This window comes from Copadichromis virginalis, linkage group LG20 (genome assembly GCF_057382275.1).
Source record: "Copadichromis virginalis isolate Kocher_CV1m ecotype Utaka linkage group LG20, C_Virginalis_male_GT1.1, whole genome shotgun sequence".
Taxonomy (NCBI): Eukaryota; Metazoa; Chordata; class Actinopteri; order Cichliformes; family Cichlidae; genus Copadichromis; species Copadichromis virginalis.
This window is the reverse complement of record NC_140637.1, coordinates 22,782,003-22,808,306: the sequence shown is the minus strand read 5'-3', so window position 1 is coordinate 22,808,306 and position 26,304 is coordinate 22,782,003. Positions and strand designations below refer to the sequence as shown.

The following is a 26,304-nucleotide window of genomic DNA, read 5'->3' as shown; positions in this document are numbered from 1 at the left end:
TACAGCTATTTAAACGATCATTTCACTGGTGAAGAAAATATATTATAAATGCATGAGCCACCCGTATTTCTTTCAATGTTGCTTCCAGGGAACCAGATTTTCTTGTAATTTTGTTAAACTGTTCTTGTATGCTTTTTTTTTTTTTTTTTGCAAAAAAACCCAAAACATTCTTAGTCAAGTTCATAGCCATTTTCAGAGAAATATATATATTTTGTCTCTTAAGGCACTTAACAGTTACCAATTTATCATTCAAGCATAAAAAAGCACTTAGTTGATGAACCAGTGCTGTGTTTACACATACCAAATAAATTGGCAAAATAAATAAATAAATAAAGATGTAAGTATCTTTATGCACTTTGTTACTAGCGATCTGCCATTTGTTTCAAGGATGGGAACAATAAACTCCGCCTCTTCCTGTGGCCTGTTAACTGTTTCTATGGTAACGACGCCGTTAAAGCTTCACAAGTCGGTTCAGAGACTAAATTGTGATTATTTATGAGTAAACTAAGCAAAGCGTAAATGTATTGGAGGAACAAACAGGTGAATCGACAGATTTTCACTGCAGGTAAACACTGTAATAAATAATGCAACGTAACGTTTGCCTGTTCACGGTGAAATGTTAGCAGAACACTAAAGTTAGTTAACCAAATAGCTTGGAATCTTTCAGCTAGTTTTTCTTCTGGTTCTCTTCAGTTTCTTGCTGTCAGGAATGGCCACCTCTCCCGGAGTGTTCAAAGACACACAGAAAAGGATGTCCAACTTTCCAGTCCTGCCCCCTATTGAAGGGGCACAACAGCTTGGAGAAATTGAGCAAATCATAGCCAAGAAGGAGGAAATAGCGGAGAAGGTAGCGGTCTCCAAGAAGCTGCTGAGACACAAAAGGAGCAAAATGGAAGTAAAGCAACGCCTAAAGATACTGTATGTCCTTTCTTCAGCTATGATTTATTTAATTTTTTTTTTCTGTGTTAAAGTAGTCCATATGTCTGACATATGCAGGTATTTATATTGGTTTCTGTTTCCTGAAGTGTGGCAGTTTGTTGCTTGAATTTTTTAGGGTCTCTAAAGCAGCAGAGGATTTAAGACAGAACAGAGAGAGGGGAGTTGTCCGCAGCTTGTCCCCAGAGCCACAGCTCCCACCTTCTGTATGGCATCTACTTATTTATGCATACATACATACAAGTACTAGCTAAATAAGAAAATATTCCCCAAAATAATGGTATATTTCAATCCTTACTTTACAGATGTTTAGTGAGCAACGGAAACAAATGGTATGTGTACTTTTAAGTATTAAATTTGATATGTGAACAGACAACCTCATTAACATCTATGTTAATCCTTGACTATTTAATGTATTTCCACTTTTACAGATGAATTACAACTTCCTTAAGCAGTGTGTGGAGAGACGCGAATGTCCAGTTATTCAGCAGCAGTGGTTAGACTCGATTGTAGATCGAGTCCCAGCAAGACTAAGAGGCAGCCCCGAGTCAGAAAAACTGCTGCAGGAGCTCTGCAAGGAAGTCAGCGACAATTTCAATAGTGTAATTGTAAAGTACACAGGTATTTCCAGTTATTTATGTTGTATGAATGTACAGTGCAGTGCAAGAGTGTAGGTACTGAAATTAAAAACAGAAAGCTTTCAAAAATATGTTTTACTTTAATTTTTAAATGTAGTAAAAAAACAGTTTTCCAACAGTAAAGAAGAAAGTTGTATTCCTTTTTCAGCAGTAACTTGAAGTAATAGTTTTCTATATGATTTCATCAGTCTCCCACATTGCTGTGTAGGAATCTTGGCCCACTCTTTTTTACAACGTTGATTCGATTGTGGTTTGTGTGTGTTTGTTAATGCACAACTGGGAATCTGCAAAATTTTAATTGTTTTATTTTTGACCAAGTGTTAGCTGTTGGACAGATGGCCTCACATTTGGGTCTTGAATACTTTGGTATTCAATGGTGGACTCAGTAGCTCCAAAACAGTGTCAGATTATTCAGTGCTGTACTTCACAGCTGATATGAGGTGTTTCTGATATGCTGTGTTTGGGTTTCATCCAACAAGACACTGTGTGCCATGGCCAAACATCTCCACTTTGGTCTTGTTTGTCCAAAGGACATTACTCCAGAAGTCTTCGGGTTTGATCAGATGCAACTTTGCAAACCTAAGCTGTGCTGCCATGTTCTTTTTAAAGAGGAGATGCTTTTCTCCTGGAAATCCTTCATAACAAGCCACACTTGTTTAGTTTTCATGGTTCTGGCTTTAAATAGTTAACAGGTTATAGTCTGAGCTGCACCTTTTACTTTTTTTTTGGAGCGTCTCTGAGCATTGCACAGTCAGACCTTGGCGTGGATTTGCTGGGATGTCTACTCCCTGGGAACAGTGTGGCATTGCATTAAAACACACCTGAATCCTCCGGACTAGCAAACTAACAAGATGTTTTCCTTTGATAGAGGTGGTCACACAATCAGTTGATTTGACTGCAAATCAGATCAATCACTTATTAATTTCAATGGAAGCAGAAGGGGTGTGCAATTCAGTGAAAGTTTTCTTTTTCAAATCCATATAAATGTAAACATTTGCATGGTCTTCCAAGCAGCTTAGACACCATACCTTAGTTTTTCTGTGGCTTTATACTTCCCCAAAGTGATTTCTTGTTAAAACTGGGGCTCTGGGGTAGCAGGATTTTGCAGGACTTTTTGTTGCAAGTTTTTTCAACTCACTTTAAGTGTTTTATGGCTATTGTTATGTTGCACAATGACAATATCTGCTGATCATATAGATTAGAGTCTAAACATCTAGATTGTCTTAAACTAACCAGATATGTGTCACTGGTATGTTGATCTCCTATAGTGGGCACAGTGTTAAAGAATCCACAGGCAGATGGATTGAACTCAGAAAAACAGAGCGCTACACAACCAAAGTGAGTCCTTAGTGTGCGTTTAGATCTGTGATTTAGACATAATGACTAATATTCATCAGTCTTTTTATGTTCCCATTTTTAAACTGTATTTTTGATCATTTGCAGAATTCTCAGCTTCTCCCGTCCATGGCATGATAGTTTTATCAGAAGCCGCAAGATGATAAAGGCAAACTTGCATATTCTTAATCCTGTAATGCAGACTCTGTTGGATCTTGGAAACACAACATTCTCTTCACTGGTCCTAATTGAGCTTTCATCATACAGGTGAGGGATGTGGACATAAAGGCAAACAGGCAAATTTGACCTGTCTCAGCAAATATAGACATCTATTTGATTTTACTTTGGCTTCTGTTGATATAGAGCTTCAGGACCCGTGGATTCTAAGAGCCTACAGAACAAAATGGCTGTGGAGTGTAAGAGGACAGAAGATCGCATCATGAACACCTGGTTTCCCAAAGTCATCCACCTTTTAACAAATCAAGAAACTATCAAGGGAGTTAAAGAGGAAAAAATTGATTCCTTTTACAATTGTGCTTCCACCCTAATTTCCAATCAGGTAAGATGATGCTCACTATATTTTAACCTGAAGAATGTCATAAAGACCATTTCATAATTGGCGGTTGACAGCTAGTAAAATCAGTATTTCACAGTGTTTCATTTAATGAAAAGCTTAAATATATGTAAAATGTGATTCTTAATTGTACAGTTAGTCTCATGCATATGTTTTTCTGTAAATTCGTAGCTGAAATCTCTTCTTCATGGAAGTGTGGAGGAGTTTGTCGGTGTATTTGATCCAAGCAATCACCACCGCTTGCCCATCTTTCGGATGGCTTTAACCTTTGACGATGAAAAGATGGAAATTTATCCCGCCTTACAAGATCTGGAAGCTGCTGTTCTTGACATTCTAAGTGCCATAACAAACACTTTTCAGGTGAAATTATCACTTTATGCCAAATGTGTCAAATTTATGCTAAATTTGCCAAAAATGCATTCAGAGCTGGTAATGATATCTATGACATTGTTCTACAGAAAGTACAAACTGTCCAGTCGTGGCTGGCACAAAACACATCTTTATTTATGGATGCCAAGGTGACTGATCAGATCCATGCTTGGGCTCAGGCCACCGTGAAGAGTGCTGTGCGCAGAAATCTAGAGGAGCCTGACAAATATTTCCAGAACTATGGTAATGTGCCACAATATGGTCATTTGTAATCTGCACTCCAGTAATATTACTTCAGTTTATTGGTGAAATTTGTGGTTTATTTCGTAGTTGACAGTTACGACTGGCTGGTTAATGGAACTGCACAGGCTAAAGTAGAGACGTTTATGGAAGAGGAACACTCTTTTGATGAATACACTAAGGTAGCAAATCATAAAGTTGAATTCAGATTCTTGCCTTATCTTGTTTTATCTTGTTTTCTGGTGACTGTCATTGTGTAATCTCACTGCTTATTAAAGCAAGTGGAGGAGTTTCGTGCTCTGTCAAAGGAGATTATGAGCCTCCCATCAAAAGCCCGCTTCACAATGGTCCATCTGGACTGTGAGGAGCTGAAACAAGGGCTTGCCAACAAAGCCAAAGCTTATGCCGAAATACTTCTGAAGAAATTAGTCTCCAGGCACCATGAACAAAATCTAGAGTAAGTCAGTTCTTATAATACTACCAAACAAATCTGTCCTTCTATGCTTAAATTGGTCACATTTTAATTCTTGTTTGTGTGTGTGTGTCTGTAAAAGGATTTGCTCTGAGTTTGAAAACATCAGAATGAGAGCTTTGAAAGTTCCAGAGAATACAGAGGAAATGGCTCAGATGCTTGACTTTATACATGAAGCTAAGAGTAAAGGTCTTGCAGAGCTTAATGAAAAAATTAAGGTAAATAAACCAGTAATTGCTTCCACCTGTTATAAAAGCATACTAATTTTTGATGTCTTGCATCAATTCTAACCTGGTTTGCTGTCTCGCTTTGACAGGAAGCATGCTGCAGACTAATCTACCTCTTGGAAGTCCACGTCATTGAAGCAGAGGATATGGAGCTTAATTCGACTGTTTTTCTCTGGCCACAAAACATCCTTCATACTTTTGAACTCAGCGATGAGGTAATGCGGTAGCGTGTGCTTAGTTCAATATAACATGAGTGTTTTGTTTTGTTATGAATAATCTTGATTCTGGACGGCTCTATTGTTTTCCAGTTAATGGAGAAGGCCAAGAAGAAAGGAGAGGATGAGTTGGTTGCTAAAAGAGAAAAATTAATGGTGCAGCTTGAAAAGTTGGGACGCAGGACTGAGGAGTTTAAATTTCTCTCTGAGCTGGAAATGATGCAGCAGGTAGAGCATGGTTTATGTTTCAGAATACCTTTAATGAAAGAGTTTTTTCTTCCTTTCTTTTTTTAGTAAATTCTTTATTTGTATTCTTGCCTGTCCCATCTGTACAGTAAATATGTTTGTTACATTCTTTGAAAGTCCAGTGGATATGGGGAAGCAACAAAGGAGGGTCTAGGTCAGGGGTCTCAAACTCCAGGCCTCGAGGGCTGGTGTTATGCAGGTTTTAGATATCACCTTTTAGATATCATACACCTGAATCAAATGATTAGTTCATTACCAGGCCTCTGAAGAACTTCAAGACATGTTGAGGAGGTAATTTAGCCATTTAAACCAGCTGTCTTGGATCAAAGACACATCTAAAACCTGCAGGACACCGGCCATCGAGGCCTGGAGTTCAAGACCCCTGGTCTAGGTTGAAAAAAGAGACAAGAAAGCAAACTTGGCAATTAAAGTATTTTCATTGATTAAACTGAAGAAGACAGTCAAAACACTGTCACCATTACTATCACCTTAAGTACTCTGGCCTATTGCTGAGTAGAGTCAGCTGCACAGAAGGGTAGCGCCTAAAGCTTGACAGCGAGCAAGACACACCCACAGGATCAAAAATCACAGTAGGCCATGCTAGGGATGTAGCTTAGCTTAAGAGACAGTCTGTCCAATATATGCCATCGCCAAGCTTCAGGACCTATGCCTGGCCGGGTTCGGTTTTTGCATAATAGTGATTTACTTCTGAACAGAGTAGATTATCCGTTGCTCCAGCCTGATGCTAAAAACGTCAATTCTGAAAGAACTGTAAAATTTAGCAAAAAGTGATACAACTTTATACTCCTGGCCTAAATTGCATGTTATTTTGACATATTTATTACACAGCAACAATAAGACTGTATTATTTGTTTTGTTATTTCCAGCTTAGACGCTAATCAATAGCAAAACATGTCAGCAGCATTGCTATAACTGGTATCTCTTTTTTTTAAATCAGTATGTTGCGGATGTCCGAATAGTTCAGAAACTTCTCCACGAGGCTGAGGAGGCTATTACACTCATTAATAAGGAAGAGGCCTTCTACAAGTGGGACCTGACATGTTTCCCAGAAGTTGAGATCATCAACGAGAATATCGAACCATATCAGAAGCTGTTTGGATTTGTCCTGAACTGGCAGCGCACAGAGAGCAGGTCAGATTCCTATTTGATGCATGCTGTTCCTTTTTTAAATTTTTAAATCCTGCTAACCTTTTGTTTCTTTTGTGCCTAGGTGGATGGATGGCTCCTTCCAGGACCTTAATGGTGAGACGATGGAGGTAAAAGTGGATGAATTCTATAGGGAAATCTTCAAGATGCTCAAGTTTTTCCAACAGAAAAAGATTAAGGCTGCGCAAGAGATGGAGAGGATCTCTGAGAAGAGGCGACACCCTACTGAGGATGATGTGACAAAGGAAGAAAGCCCAACTATCAGTTTGTGTTCGGCTGTAATGGAGCAGATTAAAAACTTTAAGGTATTCTACACAACTGATATTTAAAAAGAGTTCATTAACAAAGTGTTGCTTTTTATGGAATGCCATTAAAAGGAATGTGTTTGTGTTTAGAAACATATCCCCCTGGTGTCCATCTTGTGCAACCCTGGCCTCAGATCTCGCCACTGGACCCAGATGTCACAGATAGTTAGCAATGAAATCACCCCCAATGGTGGTACAACACTACGGAAAGTTCTCAAGCAAAATCTGACTCCATACCTGGAAGACTTTGAGTCCATCAGTGCTGCTGCCAGCAAAGTGAGAAGATTTTGAAAGTCTGTGTGTGTTTATACAGGTTGTACTTTATTCTTTGTGTTAAATTATATATGTCCACTCTATTACTCACTACAGGAGTTTTCCCTTGAGAAGGCTATGAAAACCATGGTGGGCATTTGGGATAGTGTCTCCTTTCACCATCAACCTTACAGGGAGACTGGCGTTTCCATCCTGACCGCCTTAGATGACATTCAGACAATGTTAGATGACCAGATTGTGAAGACTCAGACTATGAGGGGCTCACCTTTCATAAAGCCCTTTGAAAATGAAATCAAGGTTAATATGAGTTTTATATTTGCATAACAAATAAATGCTGAATTTGCCTATTAAATTTGTATAATTTGGCACCTGGGAGTATTTTTTTAACCTCCTACATATAGAGAAAGCTTTAACCATTTGTTCTGTGATGTTAGCAATGGGAGGAGCGTCTGCTTCGTATCCAGGAATCCATAGATGAGTGGCTGAAAGTACAAGCCCAGTGGCTTTACCTGGAGCCCATCTTTTCATCCAAGGACATCATGCAGCAGATTCCAGAAGAGGGGCGACTTTTTCAAACTGTTGACAGGAACTATAAAGAGGTTATGAGGCATTGTGTTAAGAACCCTAAGGTAAGAAAAAATGCATTTACATTTACAGAAAGTAAATCTAAAACTATAATTTTTTGGTTGATTAACTGGATAATTTGTTAACATAGATTCTCCCAGCAACCTCGCTACCTGGTTTGCTAGAGAAACTGCAAGATTCCAACACCCTTCTTGATAGCATTATGAAGGGCTTGAATGCATATCTGGAGAAGAAACGTCTGTTTTTTCCTCGGTAAAAATATTTTTTTGCAGATTTTATTTCTGTCCAGATCTTTCATATTATCACAGATTTTAATATGTAATGCTAACCCTGGTGATAGGTTCTTCTTCTTGTCCAACGATGAAATGCTGGAGATTCTGTCTGAGACCAAGGATCCACAGCGAGTGCAGCCACATCTGAAGAAGTGCTTTGAGGGTATTTCCAAACTAGACTTTCTGCCCAATTTGGATATCCAGGCAAGGCAGTCACACATGTTGTTTTCATTACATAATGGTGTGGATGATTAAGCCTTTGACTAAACTGCACAATGTTCTTGTTCAGGCCATGTATAGCAGTGAAGGGGAGCGCGTTCAGCTCATCCAGCACATCTCCACGTCCGAAGCCAAAGGAGCTGTGGAGAAGTGGCTGATTCAGGTGGAAGACGTGATGCTTCGGAGTGTTAGAGATGTAATAGCCCGGTCCAGGGTGGTGAGATCACTGTTCTTCGTACCTAATTTGAAATAGTATTATGGTTTACTTACAATGCTGTCATACTGTGTATGATCCTGTGCATCAATATATATATATATGCATGTGAGTCAGTGACAAATGAATGGATGTATATGGGTGTCTTTGGCAGGCATACGCTGAGACTCCACGGAGCCAGTGGGTCACGGAGTGGCCTGGGCAGGTGGTACTTTGCACCTCACAGATTTTCTGGACATTGGAGGTTCATGAGGCTATCAGAGCACACCCTAACGTGGGTCCTTTTACATGTTTCTAATAAAGAAGTGATGTTTCTCACTCTTGATCAAGTGACCTGAGTATCTTTTACAATGAACTAGACACCTTAAAAATATCACCTTGGGAAGAAACTAAAATAGTAGCCGGCTGTTCTCTGCAGGGTTTAAAGAAGTACTATCAGAAACTTCAGAGTCAGCTGAATGACATCGTAGAGCTGGTGAGAGGAAAACTGGCCAAGCAAACACGGATTACTTTGGGAGCTCTGGTCACAATTGATGTCCATGCCAGGGATGTAGTCATGGAGCTTATTGAGAAAGGTACTGCAAGAACAAAACAGGTTTATTAGTATTATGCATTATTATATAAAATACCTTTGAACGATAAAGAGAAAATGCACAGCGATTAAAATGTTTTCTGGATTTTTAATAGGTGTATCACAAGAAGCTGACTTTCAGTGGCTGGCCCAGCTTCGTTATTACTGGAGTAGTGATAATGTTCGCGTTCGCATAATCAACTGTGATGTTAAGTATGCCTATGAGTATCTGGGGAACTCGCCACGCCTGGTCATCACTCCTCTGACTGACCGATGCTATCGAACCCTGGTAAGAAAACATTTCTTAAAAATAGTTAATTAAATATGTTTCAGAACTTGCATACTTTTGCTTTTGCTGTAGGAGTGATAACTGACATCATATTTTAACTATTCTTTTTGAGATTGGAGCTTTCTACATGAATTTGGGTGGTGCACCAGAGGGTCCAGCTGGAACAGGAAAGACAGAGACGACTAAGGATCTGGCTAAAGCACTTGCTGTGCAGTGTGTCGTCTTTAACTGTTCAGATGGACTGGATTATCTGGCTATGGGAAAAGTAACATCCACAAGTTGAAAATTTTCCTTTCTAATGCTTTTTCAGACATTCAAAACATGGTTTACTAACTTGTAATTTCATATAGTTTTTTAAAGGTCTTGCTTCATCTGGTGCGTGGGCCTGCTTTGACGAATTCAACCGTATTGAGCTGGAAGTGCTGTCTGTAGTGGCCCAGCAGGTTCTCTGTATTCAAAGGGCCATCGAGCAGAAGCTGGAGTACTTTGACTTTGAAGGGACCATGCTCAAACTCAATCCCAACTGCTTTGTGTCCATAACAATGAACCCTGGCTACGCAGGACGATCAGAACTCCCAGACAACCTCAAGGTCTTTTACCAGTAAAATATTTTATCACACATAGCATACACATTGCTGTTCTGTTTCAAATCACACATGCTGGTGCTCTACACATCCTTAAGTATAATCTGAAAAATGTATGTTACTGTTCAACGTTTTTTATATTTTCTCTGTGCAGGTTTTGTTCCGAACAGTTGCCATGATGGTGCCCAACTATGCACTTATAGCAGAGATATCTCTGTATTCATATGGCTTCTTAAATGCCAAACCTCTCTCGGTGAAGATTGTGATGACCTACAGGCTTTGCTCAGAGCAGCTCTCCTCTCAGTTCCATTATGATTATGGCATGAGGGCTGTCAAAGCTGTCCTTGTGGCTGCAGGAAACCTCAAGCTCAAGTATCCCAAGGAGAATGAGGACATTCTGGTATTTACTAAACATCGATCTATACTTTGTGTCCTGATTGTGAACTTTATTGCCAGTTTTTGATCCTTTCAATTTCTTATTCATGTTGTAACATTCAGCTCCTGAGATCCATAAAGGATGTTAATGAGCCCAAGTTTCTCTCCCATGATATTCCGCTGTTCAATGGAATCACCAGTGATTTGTTCCCAGGCATTTGCCTTCCCGAGGCTGATTACCAGGTCAGTGTTAATTTGGGTCCATATTGTTTTGCCCAAAATCTAACAAAACCCTTTATTTGTGTGGTTATGTGTGTTAGAATCTGTTTTTTGTTTGTCAGCTGTTTCTAGAGGCTGCTAAAGAATGCTGCAAAAATCACAATGTACAGCCAACAGACGTTTTCATACAGAAGATGATCCAGACCTATGAGATGATGATTGTTAGGCACGGGTATGTTATGTGTTTCAGTTTCCATGCTGGTGTACTATATTATGATTTCCTGCTTGATATTCACATGATTGGAAAATGGCTTGGAGGAAATGATCTAAAATTCAATCTGGATTTATAAATATTGTTATAAATACTGTTTTTAAGATTCATGCTGGTGGGAGAGCCTTTTGCTGGAAAGACCAAAGTGCTACATGTTTTAGCTGACACTCTGACTCTCATGAATGAGAGAGGACACGGCCAGGAGGAGAAAGTCATCTTCAGGACGTTAAACCCAAAGTCAATTACTATGGGACAGCTGTTTGGACAGTTTGATCTAGTTTCTCATGAGGTAAACCCGTGCCATCGATCTTTTGTTTTACAGATAAATAAAAGCGTGTTTACAGTATTGACATAGAGGTGGCTTTAATTTTTTATCCTCATTCTTAGTGGACAGATGGGATTGTGGCTAACACGTTTCGGGAGTTTGCATCGGCTGACACTCCTGACCGTAAATGGGTGGTGTTTGATGGTCCAATAGATACACTATGGATTGAGAGCATGAACACGGTGCTGGATGACAACAAAAAGGTACATGTTGCACAGTAAAATAATGTATATAATATATATAATGTAATTATATATATTTTTCTGTTTTTCATACCTTTTTATTTTTTGCTTCCTTGACAGTTGTGCCTGATGAGCGGTGAGATCATCCAGATGTCAAGTCAGATGAGTTTGATTTTTGAAGCTATGGATCTATCACAGGCCTCTGTGAGTTGGATGTTTGCAGTTAATAAAGTTATTTGCTAATCTTATTTTAAAATGTAAAATAATTTCTAGTTAATTTGCAAAATGATAACCTTTCTTTTATGAAGAAAACTGTCTTTCTAAAAGGTGCTTGATAAGACTGTTACTGTAGCATTACTGTAGCTTGAATTGATAGGATGCTTTTTTCTGCATTTTCTCCAAATGAAGCCAGCCACAGTCAGTCGATGTGGTATGATCTACATGGAACCATCTCAGCTGGGCTGGAAGCCCTTGGTGCTCTCCTGGATGAACACTCTTCTTGATGATCTTCAGACTCCAGACAACCGTTCCTTGTTACTGGAGCTTTTCCACTGGCTCCTGCCACCTGCTCTCACAATGCTTCGAAAACATTGCAGAGTAAGTGGCCTCAGAATCCAGGGAGTGTATGTGTTATTCACATTATATCAATACAATAATTATTTGACATGCTAAATTTTGGTTTGGTTTATAGGAAGTCGTTTCCAGGAGCAACAGCAACATTGCGGTGTCTTTGTGTCGACTGTTTGAGATGCTTCTCACTAAACCTGTGAAGACGGGTCAAAGTGATAAAAATATCCGCTGCTGGATAATGGTAAAAGGGCTTATATCTTTTAGAATTTGATATAATATTTGAACTTATTTATTCAAAATACTTGTTAGGATCTGCACCTTGCAAATGTTTTGCAAAAATGTTTTTTGTATATGCACTTTGCACTGCTACTTTTTCTTTTTGCCCGCAGGCAGCATTTGCGTTCTCACTCGTGTGGTCTGTGGGTGGGAGCTGTGATGCAGACAGTAGAGAGAGGTTTAGTAGCTTCTTCAGGTTGATTGTTGCAGGACAAAAAAAAGAACATCCTATCCCTGAAACAGTGGGAAAATGGGAGTGTCCATTTGAGGAGAAGGGGCTAGTGTATGACTATTTCTATGAGGTATTGTGTAATTATGTCACTCAGAAGACTTTAGCTTGTGTTATACCAGAAAATCATAATATATTCTTTCATTTCCAGTTTAAAGGGAAAGGCAAATGGTTTCACTGGAATGAGGCCATTAAAAACATCAACCTGGGCGACAAAACCACCAAAGTGCAAGAGATCATTGTACCCACCATAGACACAGTTCGCTACAACTACTTGATGGATCTTTGCATCAACTACGAAGTGTCAGTATTCTCTGAGGGATTGGTCAAAACTGTTTTTGTTGTTCTTTGCATCTTTAGTACTATGATAATAGTGCATAGCCTGAACTTATATACATTTAATCAAACATAATACACTTAAAAATATATGTTTTGTTTTGCCTTTAAGTCCTTCCCTGTTTGTGGGTCCTACTGGAACTGGAAAATCTGTGTATGTGAAGGAAAAACTCATGAATAATCTGGACAAAGATCAGTACCTACCCTTCTTCATCAACTTTTCAGCCCGCACAAGTTCAAACCAAACTCAGGTTAGTGTGAGAGACATGAGACATACAGTTCTTAACAAATGTATTAGACCACCTGTCATACAAACGAGAAAATAAATATTAACAAATATTTTTTTGAAAATCTGCCTAAAACTTACATAAAAGGAACAAGAAACATTTTATACCCAAATTTGACCTGATGCACTGGTCAAGAGCATAACTTTCAACCAATAATTTTTTTTCTGTTCAGGAATGCAAGTAAATAACTGTAATTTGCCATCTTAATTCAAAAATAATAATGTGCTTCAGTAATTATTAATGTTAGCCTTAAAAATCTGATTTTGATCAAAGAAGTTGCACATACTGCTAAATTAACCATTGGTGGTCTAATAAATTTGTTAAGCACTGTATGTGAAATAATGTCCCTGTAGAGAAACAGCTTTAGTGATCATATATTATGTGAGGTGTTTGTTTGTTTCTAAACAAATAAGAGGTTATAGTTATTTAAATTGTATTTATTCTGTTTATTTCATCATGTAGAATATCATCATGTCCAGGTTAGATAAGAGAAGGAAGGGCGTGTTTGGACCCCCCATGGGAAAAAAGTGTATCATCTTTGTAGATGACATGAACATGCCTGCACTGGAACAGTTTGGAGCACAGCCTCCTGTAGAGCTTCTTCGACAGTACATAGACCACGGAAACTGGTATGAACCACCTATTACAGGACAAATTCATATTCTAACGAGAGAAATATAAATATATGAACAGGACTGAATTCACTAGATTAGAGCACTGTTCTTCAAACAAACAGACCTCATCTACTCTTGCAGGTATGACCTGAAGGATACCTCCAAGATCACTCTTGTTGATCTCCAGATCATCTCAGCTATGGGCCCCCCTGGCGGGGGAAGGAATGCTGTGACTTCACGCTTCTTGCGGCATTTCAACATTTTTAGCATTAATCCCTTCAGCGATGACACCATGGTTCACATTTTCTCCAACATTGTGTCCTTCTATCTTAAAAACAATCAGTTCCCACCTGAATATTTCACTGTTGGCAACCAAATAGTGACAGCAACAATGGAAGTGAGTGCTGTAAAAACAGACATTGGGAACACAAAAACCAGAAAGCTGGATAAATTCATTTTGCAGTTGTATAAAAATCTAAATCATCTTTATGTTTACGTTTTTTATTTTCCATAGGTCTATAAGAAAGCCATGGAGAACCTGCTTCCAACTCCAGCCAAGTCTCACTATACCTTCAACCTGCGGGACTTTTCACGTGTTATCCAAGGTTGCCTGCTGATTAAGAAGGGATCTCTGGAGAGCAAACGCACTATGATACGGCTTTTTGTCCATGAGGTCTTCCGTGTCTATTATGACCGTTTGGTAGACGATGACGATCGAGTGTGGCTCTACACGCTGATGAGCAGCATTGTGAAAGATCACTTTAAGGAATCCTTTCACCAGGTCTTTGATCACCTGAAACAAGGCAGCAAAGTGAGCTGATAGTCCCTTATCCTTACTATTTCATGTGCTTTACTACTTTTAAAATGAAACAATACAGCAAAGAAGATGTGCTTGCAGAATTACATCTTGATGTGCCTGAATCTGTGGCATTTAAATTTGTGAATTTCTAGCTGGTTGAAGAAGACATGCGAAATCTTCTGTTTGGTGACTACATGAAACCTGACCTGGAGGATGATGAGCGTTTGTATGCTGAGGTGCCCTCAGTTGAAAAATTTGCCGTGGTGGTAAAGTCCTGTCTTGAAGAATACAACCAGATGCATAAGAATCGGATGAACCTTGTCATCTTCCGGTAAACAGCTTTCAAAGAGGATATAGTTTTTATAGATTTTCTTTCTTTCTTTAGCAATAACTTTACAAGTTGACTTGACTTTTGTGCAGTAAATGAATGAGATATGTTTTTATCTGTAACTTGTAATTTGTGTTTAAACTTAATTAACTGAAAATAAAATCTTATCTAGCTATGTCCTGGAGCACTTGTCCCGTGTCAGTCGTGTGTTAAAGCAGCCAGGAGGAAATGCCCTCCTTGTGGGAGTGGGAGGAAGTGGACGCCAATCCATCACCCGTCTGGCCACATTCATGGCCCATATGACCATGTTTCAGCCAGAGATCTCCAAGAGCTACGGTATGACTGAGTGGAGAGATGACCTCAAGGTAAGCTGTAAAGGCTTCTGTTACTTCTGTTTAATACAAGTGTGTTTTGGTCGTATTATTCTCATTAGATCCTGTGGCTTTTTAACAGTCCTCGCTGCTGTACTCTGTCTCACTGCTTTTCTTTCAAATAAAGATGTTGCTAAAAAATGCTGGGGTGAAAGGCCAGAAGACAGTGTTCTTGATAACTGATGCTCAGATCAAAGATGAAGCTTTTCTAGAAGATGTGGACAGTGTCTTGAATACAGGAGAGGTTCCCAATCTTTTTGCCATAGATGAGAAACAAGAAATCATAGAGGTAGGATATTATAATCTTATATACATACCTTATGAAATTGTATGCAATAAAATTCTCATTTCATCTGTTTTTCCCCAGGCAGTACGTCCCATTGCCCAAGCTGGTAATAAAAACTTGGAGCTGAGCCCTTTGACTCTGTTTGCCTTCTTTGTGGCACGCTGTAAAGAGAACCTGCACGTTGTTGTGGCATTCAGTCCTATTGGAGATGCCTTTCGAAATCGCCTGCGCCAGTTTCCAGCTCTTATTAACTGCTGTACCATTGACTGGTATCAGGTAGGGCACTATAACATGCGTGCATTGTAATATACTACATATAAAAATGTCTGAATCACTGAAAACTATATAGGTATCTGTTAAGCGTCAGCTGTGCTCTTGGATCTGGAAATAAAACCAAAGAAAGAAAATAGGACATGTAAATTCATTAGCAGACCCTGTTCTGTGTCTTCACTCTTGTCTTTGTATGCCATCTTTGATCCTGCCCTTAGTATCGCTTTCCTCTCTGTACTTTGACAGCCATGGCCTGAGGAAGCTCTTGAGCGAGTAGCCAACTCCTTCCTGGAGTCACTACAAATGAATGAAAATGAGAGGCAGGAGGTCATACCTATCTGCAAGACATTCCACACCTCTGCCAAAGAGCTTTCACAGAGGTATGACAGCTTTATTCATACTTTTCAGAATGAAATGTAAAGTACATTTCTAATCCTTTAATTATGCTGTTTTCACTTGCAGATTCCTTTCTGAGCTTGGTCGCCATAATTATGTGACACCCACATCCTACCTGGAACTAATTGCAGCTTTTCGTCAACTTCTCACTCAGAAAAGAGACACTGTCATGAAGGCAAAACAGAGGTACACCAATGGCCTGGATAAGCTAGCCTTTGCTGAATCTCAGGTATATGAAATACTATTTTCACTGGAGCTGTTTTGTCTATTCTCTATTTCTTGTATTATTCCTATGCAGTAGTTTATTTGAGCAATATATTTCCATAGGTGGGTGAGATGAAGAAGGAACTTGTAGACCTACAGCCTAAACTGGAACAGGCAAAGATAGAGAACACCAAAATGATGAAGGTGAATACATTTCACACAATCGATCAACATCAGTATCCTCCCCAGAGTACATATGTATCAGAACATACATAAATCCGTACTAAATGTACACATGTATTAATTTTCAGGTTATCGAGGTGGAGTCTGTGGAGGTGGAAGCCAAGAGCAAAGTTGTGCGGGTTGATGAGGAGGCAGCAACCATAAAAGCCAATGAGGCCCAGGCTTTGAAGGATGAGTGTGAGAGTGACTTAGCTGAAGCTATCCCTGCCCTGGAGGCTGCTCTATCTGCCTTGGACACTTTGAAGGTGAGCGCCCTTCAGCAAAATATCTTTTTTTCATTACATATCATTGCAGTTAGATAACTGAGCAAGTCAAGCTGTCCATTTCTTTTCAGCCCTCTGATGTCACAATTGTGAAGTCTATGAAAAATCCACCTTCAGGGGTGAAGCTGGTGATGGCAGCTGTGTGTGTGATGAAGGAGATAAAGCCAGATAAGATAGCTGATCCAGCTGGGACTGGAAAAAAGGTTAGACTGAGTACAAAAATTAAAATAAAAATTAAATCATGTAAAATGATTAAAGTCTGGTACTTATTTTTAGTCTTTTAAAACACAGCTAAACCTCATTCGAATGATATAGTTTTTCATTCTGTTAGAAAAAGGGCATAAACACAGTGAGTGACATGTTTGCTTTATTATCTAGGTTTTTGACTTCTGGGGTCCGAGCAAGAAGTTGCTGGGTGATATGAATTTTTTACGAGATCTTAGAGTATATGACAAGGACAACATTCCTGTGAGTGTCAAAATTATGTCACAGTTAAAAAACATTCAACTTGCACTTACCCCTAACTTACTCGTCTGTCTTTGGGTTGCAGGTCCATGTGATGCAAAAAATCCGAAGTGAGTACATGACTAATCCCGACTTTAACCCCAGTATAGTGGCAAAGGCATCCTCTGCAGCGGAAGGCCTGTGCAAATGGATCCAAGCAATGGAAGTGTATGACAGGGTGGCAAAGGTGCAGTGTGTTTGGATATTCAAACCACTTGTAATTGTACCTGCACACTTACTTTTTCACACATTTCTTGATTTCGTCTTTGGTTTCAGGTTGTGGCTCCTAAGAAGGCCAATCTTGGAGTGGCACAGGAGTCCCTGGCAGCTACCATGGCCCTTCTGGACCAGAAGAGGGCTGAGTTGAAAGAAGTTGAAGATCGCTTAGCAGCTCTTCAGAAAACTTTTCAAGAAAAGACAGAGGAGAAAGCCCAGCTGGAATTTCAGGTTGATTTGTGCGCCAGGAAGTTGGAAAGGGCGGAAAAACTCATCGGTGGTCTGGGTGGAGAGAAGACCAGGTCATGAAGACACTTATAAATATTTCAGTGCCAAGCAGTGAAGCTGAGGAGACTTGTTTATGCGTTTACTTATAGGTCTTCTTCTTCCTCTTTGTTTTATTATTATTCATTGGACTGTAGAGTAAAACATTTGAAGATTTTGTTCACTGACTGGGAGCAGTTTGCCAATTTCTCTAATTAAGACTCACGTCTGAAGTATTATAGCACCACCAATGGGTGGAAGTTGGAAGTATGTCCATGCATGCAGATTTTTAACTGTTAGCCTGCTTCTTTTAAGGATTCCTTGAATCATTCAGAGTTCAAGCTATATTTCAAGAATTTAAGCTATACTTAACTTTCTGAAGCTTTTTCCAGCCTTCACCAAAATTGGCGCAGATGAAAGTTAAATACCAAGCTTGAAAGACCAAGTATCACAAAAGCAAGCAGTTGGCATTTACATTTTCAAAACTGTTAGAACCAATAAAAATTAGCAGTTAAACCACCAGACGGCAAGTAATTTCCTGTAATTATAACCTCTTAAAAGTTTACCTGCGTCACTCGGGTAGCTTCAAAATGAAAATGTGTTTTTACATCTTATAGCTATGCTTTTATCATAGTTACATGAAGTTGTTATGACAACTGTGCCCAGCTGACCTGCTTGGCCTCCTTATTGCCTTGTTCTGTTGCTTGTTTCCTGCAATTTGAAGAATAACTGCATACCAGTGACTGAATGTGACTATTTACTCAGATGGTCTAAAGCAGCAGACGACCTGCAGAACACGTATGACAATTTGACCGGAGATGTTCTTATCTCTGCCGGTGTCATCGCTTATCTGGGGGCTTTCACAGCTGGCTTCAGACAAGAATGCACCAAGTTGTGGACCAAACTTTGCAAAGTACAAAGTTCTTCCTTCTCTCCTCTCATTTTTATGAATCTTTGTCATACATATGTATTTCTATGTCTATATTACTTACCTTAGTAAATAAATATCTGTATTTGCACCTCCCTCTATCTCTAGTCTAAGAACATTCCATCATCAGATGACTTCTCACTCAGTAAAACTCTGGGGGATCCCATTAAGATCAGGGCATGGAACATTGCAGGGCTTCCCAGTGACACTTTCTCTATTGACAACGGCGTCATTGTCAGTAATTCACGCAGATGGTGAGTTTGTGTTTCTGAAATTTGTGAAACTTATGTTGAAATATTTGTGAAAAGATCCTTTTCATTTATTACCTAATGCTAATGTTCTTGTAGGCCCTTGATGATTGACCCTCAGGGTCAAGCCAACAAGTGGGTCAAGAATTCAGAGAAAGATAACAGCCTGAGTGTAATAAAGCTAACAGATGGGGACTATATGAGAACTTTAGAAAACTGTATTCAGTTTGGAACACCACTGCTGCTGGAAAATGTAGGAGAAGAACTGGACCCTTCTCTGGAACCATTGCTGCTCAAACAAACCTTCAAACAAGGTGCTAGAAGTATAAAATGGATGCCAAAGAATAATTTTGAATTTAGAAAGAGTGACAGTTCTTAGCTCCCAATTTTTTTTTTGTTTCTCTTAGGCGGTGTTGATTGCATCAGGCTCGGGGAGAGTGTGATTGAGTACTCCAATGATTTCCGTTTCTACATCACAACAAAGCTCAGAAACCCCCATTACCTACCAGAGCTGGCCACCAAAGTGTCCCTGCTCAATTTCATGATAACCCCTGAGGGCTTGGAGGACCAGCTGCTCGGGATTGTTGTTGCCAAGGAGAGGTAATACCTGCAAAATGGTTACTTATTTTATTGACCGAAACGTTTTTTTTATAGCTCTTTTACTCATGTCATCTACTTGTATTTCCACAGGCCAGAACTGGAGGAGGAGAGAAATGCATTAATCCTGCAGTCAGCTGAAAATAAGAGGCAGCTAAAGGAAACTGAAGACAAGATCCTAGAGACACTGCAGTCCTCTGAGGGAAATATCCTGGAAGATGAGAGTGCCATTCAGATTTTAGACTCAGCAAAGATCATGTCCAACACAATTACCAAGAAACAGCAGGTGTGAATTACACATAAAATCAAAGCTGAATTGTGAATTTGATGTCTTTTAAGTTAATTTGATTGTCTCGTAGTCTAACCTAATGTTTACATCTTTCCAAGATTGCAGAGAAGACAGAGATCAAGATAGCAGAGTCCAGAGAGGGTTACAGAGCTATTGCAAAACACTCGTCCATCCTGTTCTTCAGTATTACTGATCTGACCAACATTGACCCGATGTACCAGTACTCTCTCAGCTGGTTTGTTAATCTCTACATTAACTCCATACAAGACAGGTAAGTGATCCAGGCGGAGTAAACCTGGTTAGTGGTATGGTGAAGTAATGAACTATGACACATCTGCCAGAACTAATAGCTTTTAGTTTGTCTGTGTTATTTGGAAACTTATAAACTGTATTTTGCCTTTTGTTCATCAGTAACAAGTCCAAGATTCTGGAAAGAAGGCTTCAGTTTCTTATTGATCACTTCACCTATAACTTGTACTGCAACATATGTCGTTCTCTGTTTGAGAAAGATAAACTCCTCTTCTCCTTCCTTCTCTGCTGCAAATTACTACTGTAAGTTAAAGTTACAAGCAATTTTGACTCTTACTCTCATGCTTAGTGCAAATCTATGTGGATGTTTACTTTTATATTTGATGCTATTTTTTTTATCAATGTTTTCTTCTAAGAGCAAAAGGGGAGATTAAACACACTGACTTTATGTTCCTGCTGACTGGGGGAGTGGGCCTCCAGAACACCACTGCTAATCCCGACCCCACCTGGCTACAGGACAAGAGCTGGGATGAAATCTGCAGAGCAAGTGAACTCCCTGGTTTACGAGGATTGAAGTAACAAGCTTTAATCACTAAAATAAAAATGGCCTCATCATCATCATCATCACTGTTTACCCAATGTGGATTGTTATTTATTTTGCAGAGAAGCTTTCATTAAAAATCCAGATGACTTCAAGTCCATTTATGACAGCAAAGATCCATGCACTATTGGTTTGCCTGCTCCGTGGTGTGAACAGCTCAATGATCTGCAAAAGATGATCATCGTTCGCTGTCTCAGGCCTGATAAGATACTGCCAGCTGTGGCTAAATATGTGAAACGCAACCTAGGGAAGAAATTTGTCCAACCACCTCCCTTTGACCTGAGTAAGAGCTACTTGGACTCCAACTCTGCCATCCCACTCGTGTTTGTGCTGTCTACAGGTGCTGATCCCATGGCTAGTAAGTTCTATAAATCTGTTTTACTGATTTTCAAAGGGCCACATAAAGTCAGTGTCAAATCCTGAAACTAGGAAAACTAACTCTTTTAGAAAAACTAAAACTATCCTTCCACAGGCTTGCTGAAGTTTGCCAGTGACAAGAACATGGGTGGTGCCAAGTTCCAGTCTATCTCTCTGGGTCAGGGACAGGGGCCCATTGCTTCTAAAATGATATCCACAGCCATGCAGGATGGGACATGGGTGTGTTTACAAAATTGCCACTTGGCCGTTTCCTGGATGCCCATGCTAGAGAAAATCTGTGAGGACTTTAGTCTTGCAACATGCCACCAAGACTTCCGCCTCTGGCTCACAAGCTACCCTTCAGCCAAGGTAAAACCCATAAATGAACAACTTTAAGGACTAAATAGATATAACTGTCATCTGAAAGAGCCTTCAGTATAGTAAAAAAAAATTAATCAGTTTCCAGTGACCATCCTGCAGAATGGAGTGAAAATGACAAATGAGCCCCCAACAGGACTCCGTCTCAACCTGCTCCAGTCTTATTTGTCAGATCCTATTTCTGATCCAAACTTCTTCAGCAACTGTCCCAATAAAGAGCTGGTGAGTCAGGAGGAAACCTATTTAGAATTTTTTATGCATAATTATGTATTAATTCTATAGGTGTGTGACACAATAAATGAATTTCCTAACTAGATCTGGGAGAAGCTCCTGTATGGACTGTGCTTCTTCCATGCTCTCGTTCAGGAGAGGAAAAAGTTTGGTCCTTTGGGCTGGAATATTCCGTATGGCTTCAATGAGTCTGACCTGCGCATAAGCATCAGACAGCTACAGGTATTTACTCAAAACACTCAGTTGTTGTGTTTCTACCCTGAAAAAAACATCAAAAACTCATTTAATTTCTCTTCCTCTTTAGCTGTTTGTAAATGAATATGACAAGGTGCCCTTGGAGGCCATAACATATCTGACTGGAGAGTGCAATTACGGTGGCCGTGTGACAGATGATTGGGACAGGCGGCTCCTGATGACTATCTTGGCTGACTTCTACAACAAGGACATCATTGAGACTTTTCGCTATCCTTTCTCACCTAGTGGCGATTACTGTGCCCCACCAAAATCTAGCTATCAGGATTACATTCTGTTTATCAAGGTGCAGACACTCCAGAAGCAGTAGTATATATAATTTATATAAAATAACTGCATATAATCCTTAATTTCTTTCAATTTTATGGTATATTACTGACAGCAGTGTCTTTGTTGTACTCTAGGAACTTCCATTCAGCCAGCATCCAGAAGTGTTTGGGATGCACGAAAATGTAGACATTTCCAAAGATTTGCAGCAGACAAAACTACTGTTTGATTCACTGATACTCACCCAGGGTGGAGGCTCCGAGGGCGGAACCCATTCTGAGAGCGACAACATGCTGTACGACATAGCGAATGACATCCTCACCAAGGTACAACTTAATCAAACTTCCTCTTCATTTAGGAGTTTTTAGCCATACCAATGGCATGGTTGGTCCAAACAAAAACATTTCAAATACCAACAGTTGGATTTCCCTAAGTTTTTATGCAGAATAATCCTATTAACCTTTGGCAATTACTTAATGTTCCCTTAAGCACCATCACACATCGAGATTTCACTCATTCTGTGAAATACAGCATCTCAGCATTGGCTAAGTTAATTGACACATTTGGGTTTTTTTTTTTAAATAACATTTTTCAGTTCCCAGACACTACTTTCAATTTTACCGACTTTGGTCTTACTTTGTCTCCTCTGTTTTGACTGAAGCCAAATTTCTCAACATCTGTTCAGTGGATTTCAGTAACTGCAGTGCAGGTGGACATATTCCTGCTTCTCCTGGATGAATTAATTTAGGTTGATAACCTCCCTTTTGATAGAGAATTATTTTTATTCTCTGTCATTAGTCAAATAGTTTGGTTAATGACTAGTTTATATACTGTGTAAAAGTCTTGAAGCACCCCTAGTTTCTTTATAATTGCTCCCAAGGAGCCACAATGTTTTGAAAATTGGTCTTCAGCAATAGTTTTTCAGGTTTTTGGAAAGTAAGTCAGTTTTTCTTTGAATGTTGACTGCTTTTTTGTTTTCGGTTATCTTTCGTTCAGTTCTTAAGCCCGACCATTTTCAGAAGAATGTTTTTTGTTTTTTTAAGCCACACTGACCTATGACTCATTCAAGCATAAAAAGACACCTAACCCAGTGTTGTGTCTACACAAAGCAGACAACTTAGCAAAGAGTCCTTTGGCCCTTTCACAAAAACACAGATTTATTTCCCATCACTTTAGTGGAATTTATAAAAAGTGCCAAAGTCAACAGAGTTTGAGTGCCATAAAATTGCATTTTTGCACCAACAAGGTGATTCCAAGTGAGCTATCCCATATGGAAAAGAAATAGAAAAGACTTGCATCAGATGTGGCCTACTTCATATAGTGAATCATATAAGGCTTATATGATTTACTCATGAAAGTGGCCACTTTCATAGATTGTTTTAGTAAGTATCCAAAACATACAAGTTTCATTTATATAATTTTTCTAGGGATCTTATGTCTGTTTTCACTCTTGTATGCTTTTCATACAAGTTTCACACAAGACAGACACAAACTTTATAAGATTTATATGTATCTTTTCCATATGGGATTATCCAAATTGTTTCACAACTTGGCATAGTGTGCAGTGTGTCCTTAAAACATGTGAGGAAACTGGAGAAGTGGAAGTCAAAAAAGAAGTATCAGACCTAAAGAAAAGCCCTACCAGACACCTGAGAGATACATCTGGCTCCATACATATTGGTTTGAACCAATATGTATGGCCAGTATGTATGGAGGAAATGAGTAGGAGTAAGCATCTGCAACCATCTGAGAAACACAGTGGAGCCTCTGTCATGGGTTGGGGTTGCATTTCAGTCAGTAGTGTTGGGGATCTTGTCGAATTTCATGGCATTATGAATGCAGAAAAGTTCTGTCAGATTTTGATCAACCATGCAGTACAAATGGAAAATGTCTGATTGGCAACAGCCTCATTTTTCAGCATGACAATGATCCTACACACACCTTGCCAGTGCATTAAAAGCATACTTGGATAGAAAAACATACAGTAAAACACAATCAGTCATGGATTGTCTTTGCCTGAACTCAGAGGTCAACATTAGTAACAGAACACAAAGCAGCCAACATCCAAAGTGGAGCTCTGAAATGTTCTTTAAGAAGCCTGGAGAACCATTCCTAAAGACTGCGTGCTTATGTCATTTATTTCTATGTATGTTTTCATACTTCAGTATATTTCTGAACCTATATCACATTATCCAAGCAAAAAATAAAGAAATGAGTGATGGCTCAAAACATTTGCACAGCACTGTAAAAAAATAGCATCCCCATTAAACATACATGTGCTTTGTGTTTACTGCTTTGCGTTTCCTCTGGGTATTCCAACTCCCTCTCAGAGACAGTGTAAGGAAGTCCTACTCTCCAGCCATATGGTTTTGGGGGCCAAGTGGTAAAGAAAGTTGATAGATGGATGTATTGTGAGCATGTTAACATATTGTTACTAGCGTATTAGGTACATTTACTTTTTATTGTCCAGATAGCACCAGTATATCTATAACTCTCTACGTTGTACAAACGTTGAGAGTTGTCTGTGCTCTGTGTCCACTTCACCGTGTGTTTATAACTGCCACATTTGCTTATTTCCCTAAGCTCCCAGCTAACTTTGACACAGAAGCAGCTCTCTTGAAGTTTCCTGTGCTCTATGAAGAAAGCATGAACACAGTCCTTGTCCAAGAGATGGAACGCTACAACACGTATGAACAGACAGCTCTCCACCCTGTTTTAAGCTATATAACCATTGCAACCATTTTTCTTTCATGACTTAACTGCTGTCTTTGCTCTCTCAGGTTGTGTAGTTTGATTCGTATCAGCCTGCAGAATTTGCTGAAGGCTATTAAGGGATTGGTGGTGATGGATGCAGAGCTGGAGGCAGTTGCAGGCAGTTTGGTGGTTGGAAAAGTGCCAGAGAAATGGGCCAAGCGCTCTTACCCCAGCCTCAAACCCTTGGGCAGTTACATTAATGACTTTCTGTCAAGGCTCAAGTTTTTGCAGGTAAGACTAGTGAGCAAAAGTGATTTGAATGAGCAGTTTCAACTCGGCATATCAAAGCTTTGTGCACCTTTTCAGTCTCATTATATTTTCACTTTATTTTGTGTGCCTGTAGGTTTGGTTTAACACCAGCAAGCCCAATGTGTTCTGGCTGTCTGGCTTCTTCTTCACCCAGGCCTTTCTAACTGGGGCCATGCAGAACTATGCCAGGAAATACCACATCCCCATTGACCTGCTGAGCTTCGAATTTGAGGTCTGGAGACTCACACTTTTGGATCTCTCTTCACATGTAAAGATCTTATCATAGCCCTTAGACATTACTAATTAGTGGTTTGTCTTTTATGATTTTATCTTACAGGTCCTTCCTTTTGACGAGATACAAACAACGCCTGAAGATGGTGTTTACATTAATGGACTGTTTCTTGATGGAGCTCGGTGGGACAAAGAAAGGTACATGCTCACAGCAGCGTTAGGAATACAATATTGACTATATGCTTATAGCAGTATAGCTTATAAGCTATTACTCTGCAGGAAAAAAGTCATTCACTGTACTTAAGCACACATTTGAGGATTTAATGAAAATATTCTACTTCATGTTGCTTTATATTACATTTCAAAATTAAATATTTATAATACTTTTTATTGGGCTAAATTTATATTTTTTAATATTGGCCCTTTACTTGTAATGGGGATTTTTTTTAATATATATACAGGATTTATATAGGATTTTTTTTACTTTGTTCATCACTAGTGAAATATAGGGAGACCTGATAAGGATGGGTTTGTTTGTCTCTCTCTATTATCAGTGGAGTTCTGGCTGAGCAGTACCCCAAAGTCCTCTTTGACTCAATGCCAATCATCTGGGTAAAACCCAGTAAGTATTGCCTGACTTTGTGCACTTCTAGAGCTGGTGTTTCAGATCTGCAACAATCTGGATGCAATTAATGTTTTCAGATATCTCTTTCAAGTGCATAATTGCTTGTTTCCTTGTATTATTTTATCACCATCTATCTACCATTTTCTGTGTTCCTTTGCTTTCATTTCTGCCCAACAGCTCAAAAGAACAGCGTCAGTCAGCCTCAGAAGATGTACATTTGTCCTCTATACAAGACCAGCGAAAGGAAAGGCACGCTGTCCACCACAGGCCACTCCACCAATTTTGTCATTTCCATGACGCTGCCCACCAACAAGCGCCCACAGCACTGGATCAAGCGTGGTGTTGCCATGCTCTGCCAGCTTGATGACTGAGATCAGTCAGCACATTGCTTTAAGAATCAAATGCTTTACTGCAGCTATTCTCAATCCTGCTTGGATTAGTTTAAACTCTGTGTTCCTTAATACAATAATAAACACAATGTCTATGGCT

At 39.4% G+C, this 26,304-nt stretch overlaps 1 protein-coding gene across 1 annotated transcript; it reads left to right on the top strand.

The window, feature by feature from the left end:
* Window positions 1-408: 408 nt before the first annotated feature.
* dnah12 (dynein, axonemal, heavy chain 12) lies at window positions 409-26,304 on the top strand. The gene is made up of 74 exons (XM_085444866.1): window positions 409-565; window positions 694-918; window positions 1,055-1,142; window positions 1,242-1,268; window positions 1,368-1,557; window positions 2,843-2,912; window positions 3,018-3,176; window positions 3,273-3,468; window positions 3,655-3,843; window positions 3,942-4,095; window positions 4,183-4,274; window positions 4,371-4,549; window positions 4,647-4,782; window positions 4,881-5,006; window positions 5,100-5,234; window positions 6,211-6,404; window positions 6,484-6,724; window positions 6,815-7,000; window positions 7,094-7,294; window positions 7,432-7,626; window positions 7,713-7,834; window positions 7,923-8,058; window positions 8,144-8,290; window positions 8,442-8,561; window positions 8,706-8,862; window positions 8,975-9,147; window positions 9,260-9,412; window positions 9,498-9,737; window positions 9,886-10,131; window positions 10,230-10,349; window positions 10,448-10,557; window positions 10,702-10,885; window positions 10,984-11,124; window positions 11,224-11,307; window positions 11,512-11,700; window positions 11,795-11,914; window positions 12,063-12,251; window positions 12,330-12,481; window positions 12,627-12,765; window positions 13,264-13,430; window positions 13,557-13,812; window positions 13,930-14,226; window positions 14,367-14,545; window positions 14,715-14,907; window positions 15,041-15,202; window positions 15,281-15,475; window positions 15,716-15,849; window positions 15,932-16,094; window positions 16,193-16,273; window positions 16,381-16,557; window positions 16,647-16,778; window positions 16,954-17,043; window positions 17,126-17,266; window positions 17,356-17,597; window positions 18,325-18,472; window positions 18,596-18,741; window positions 18,835-19,049; window positions 19,143-19,335; window positions 19,426-19,618; window positions 19,720-19,892; window positions 20,033-20,173; window positions 20,287-20,445; window positions 20,534-20,829; window positions 20,944-21,197; window positions 21,288-21,428; window positions 21,522-21,659; window positions 21,742-21,975; window positions 22,094-22,282; window positions 24,540-24,643; window positions 24,737-24,941; window positions 25,054-25,191; window positions 25,297-25,388; window positions 25,745-25,812; window positions 25,993-26,304. Exons 2-74 carry the CDS (start codon window positions 710-712, stop codon window positions 26,184-26,186), a joined length of 11,919 nt encoding a protein of 3,972 aa, XP_085300992.1. The 5' UTR covers window positions 409-565; window positions 694-709; the 3' UTR covers window positions 26,187-26,304.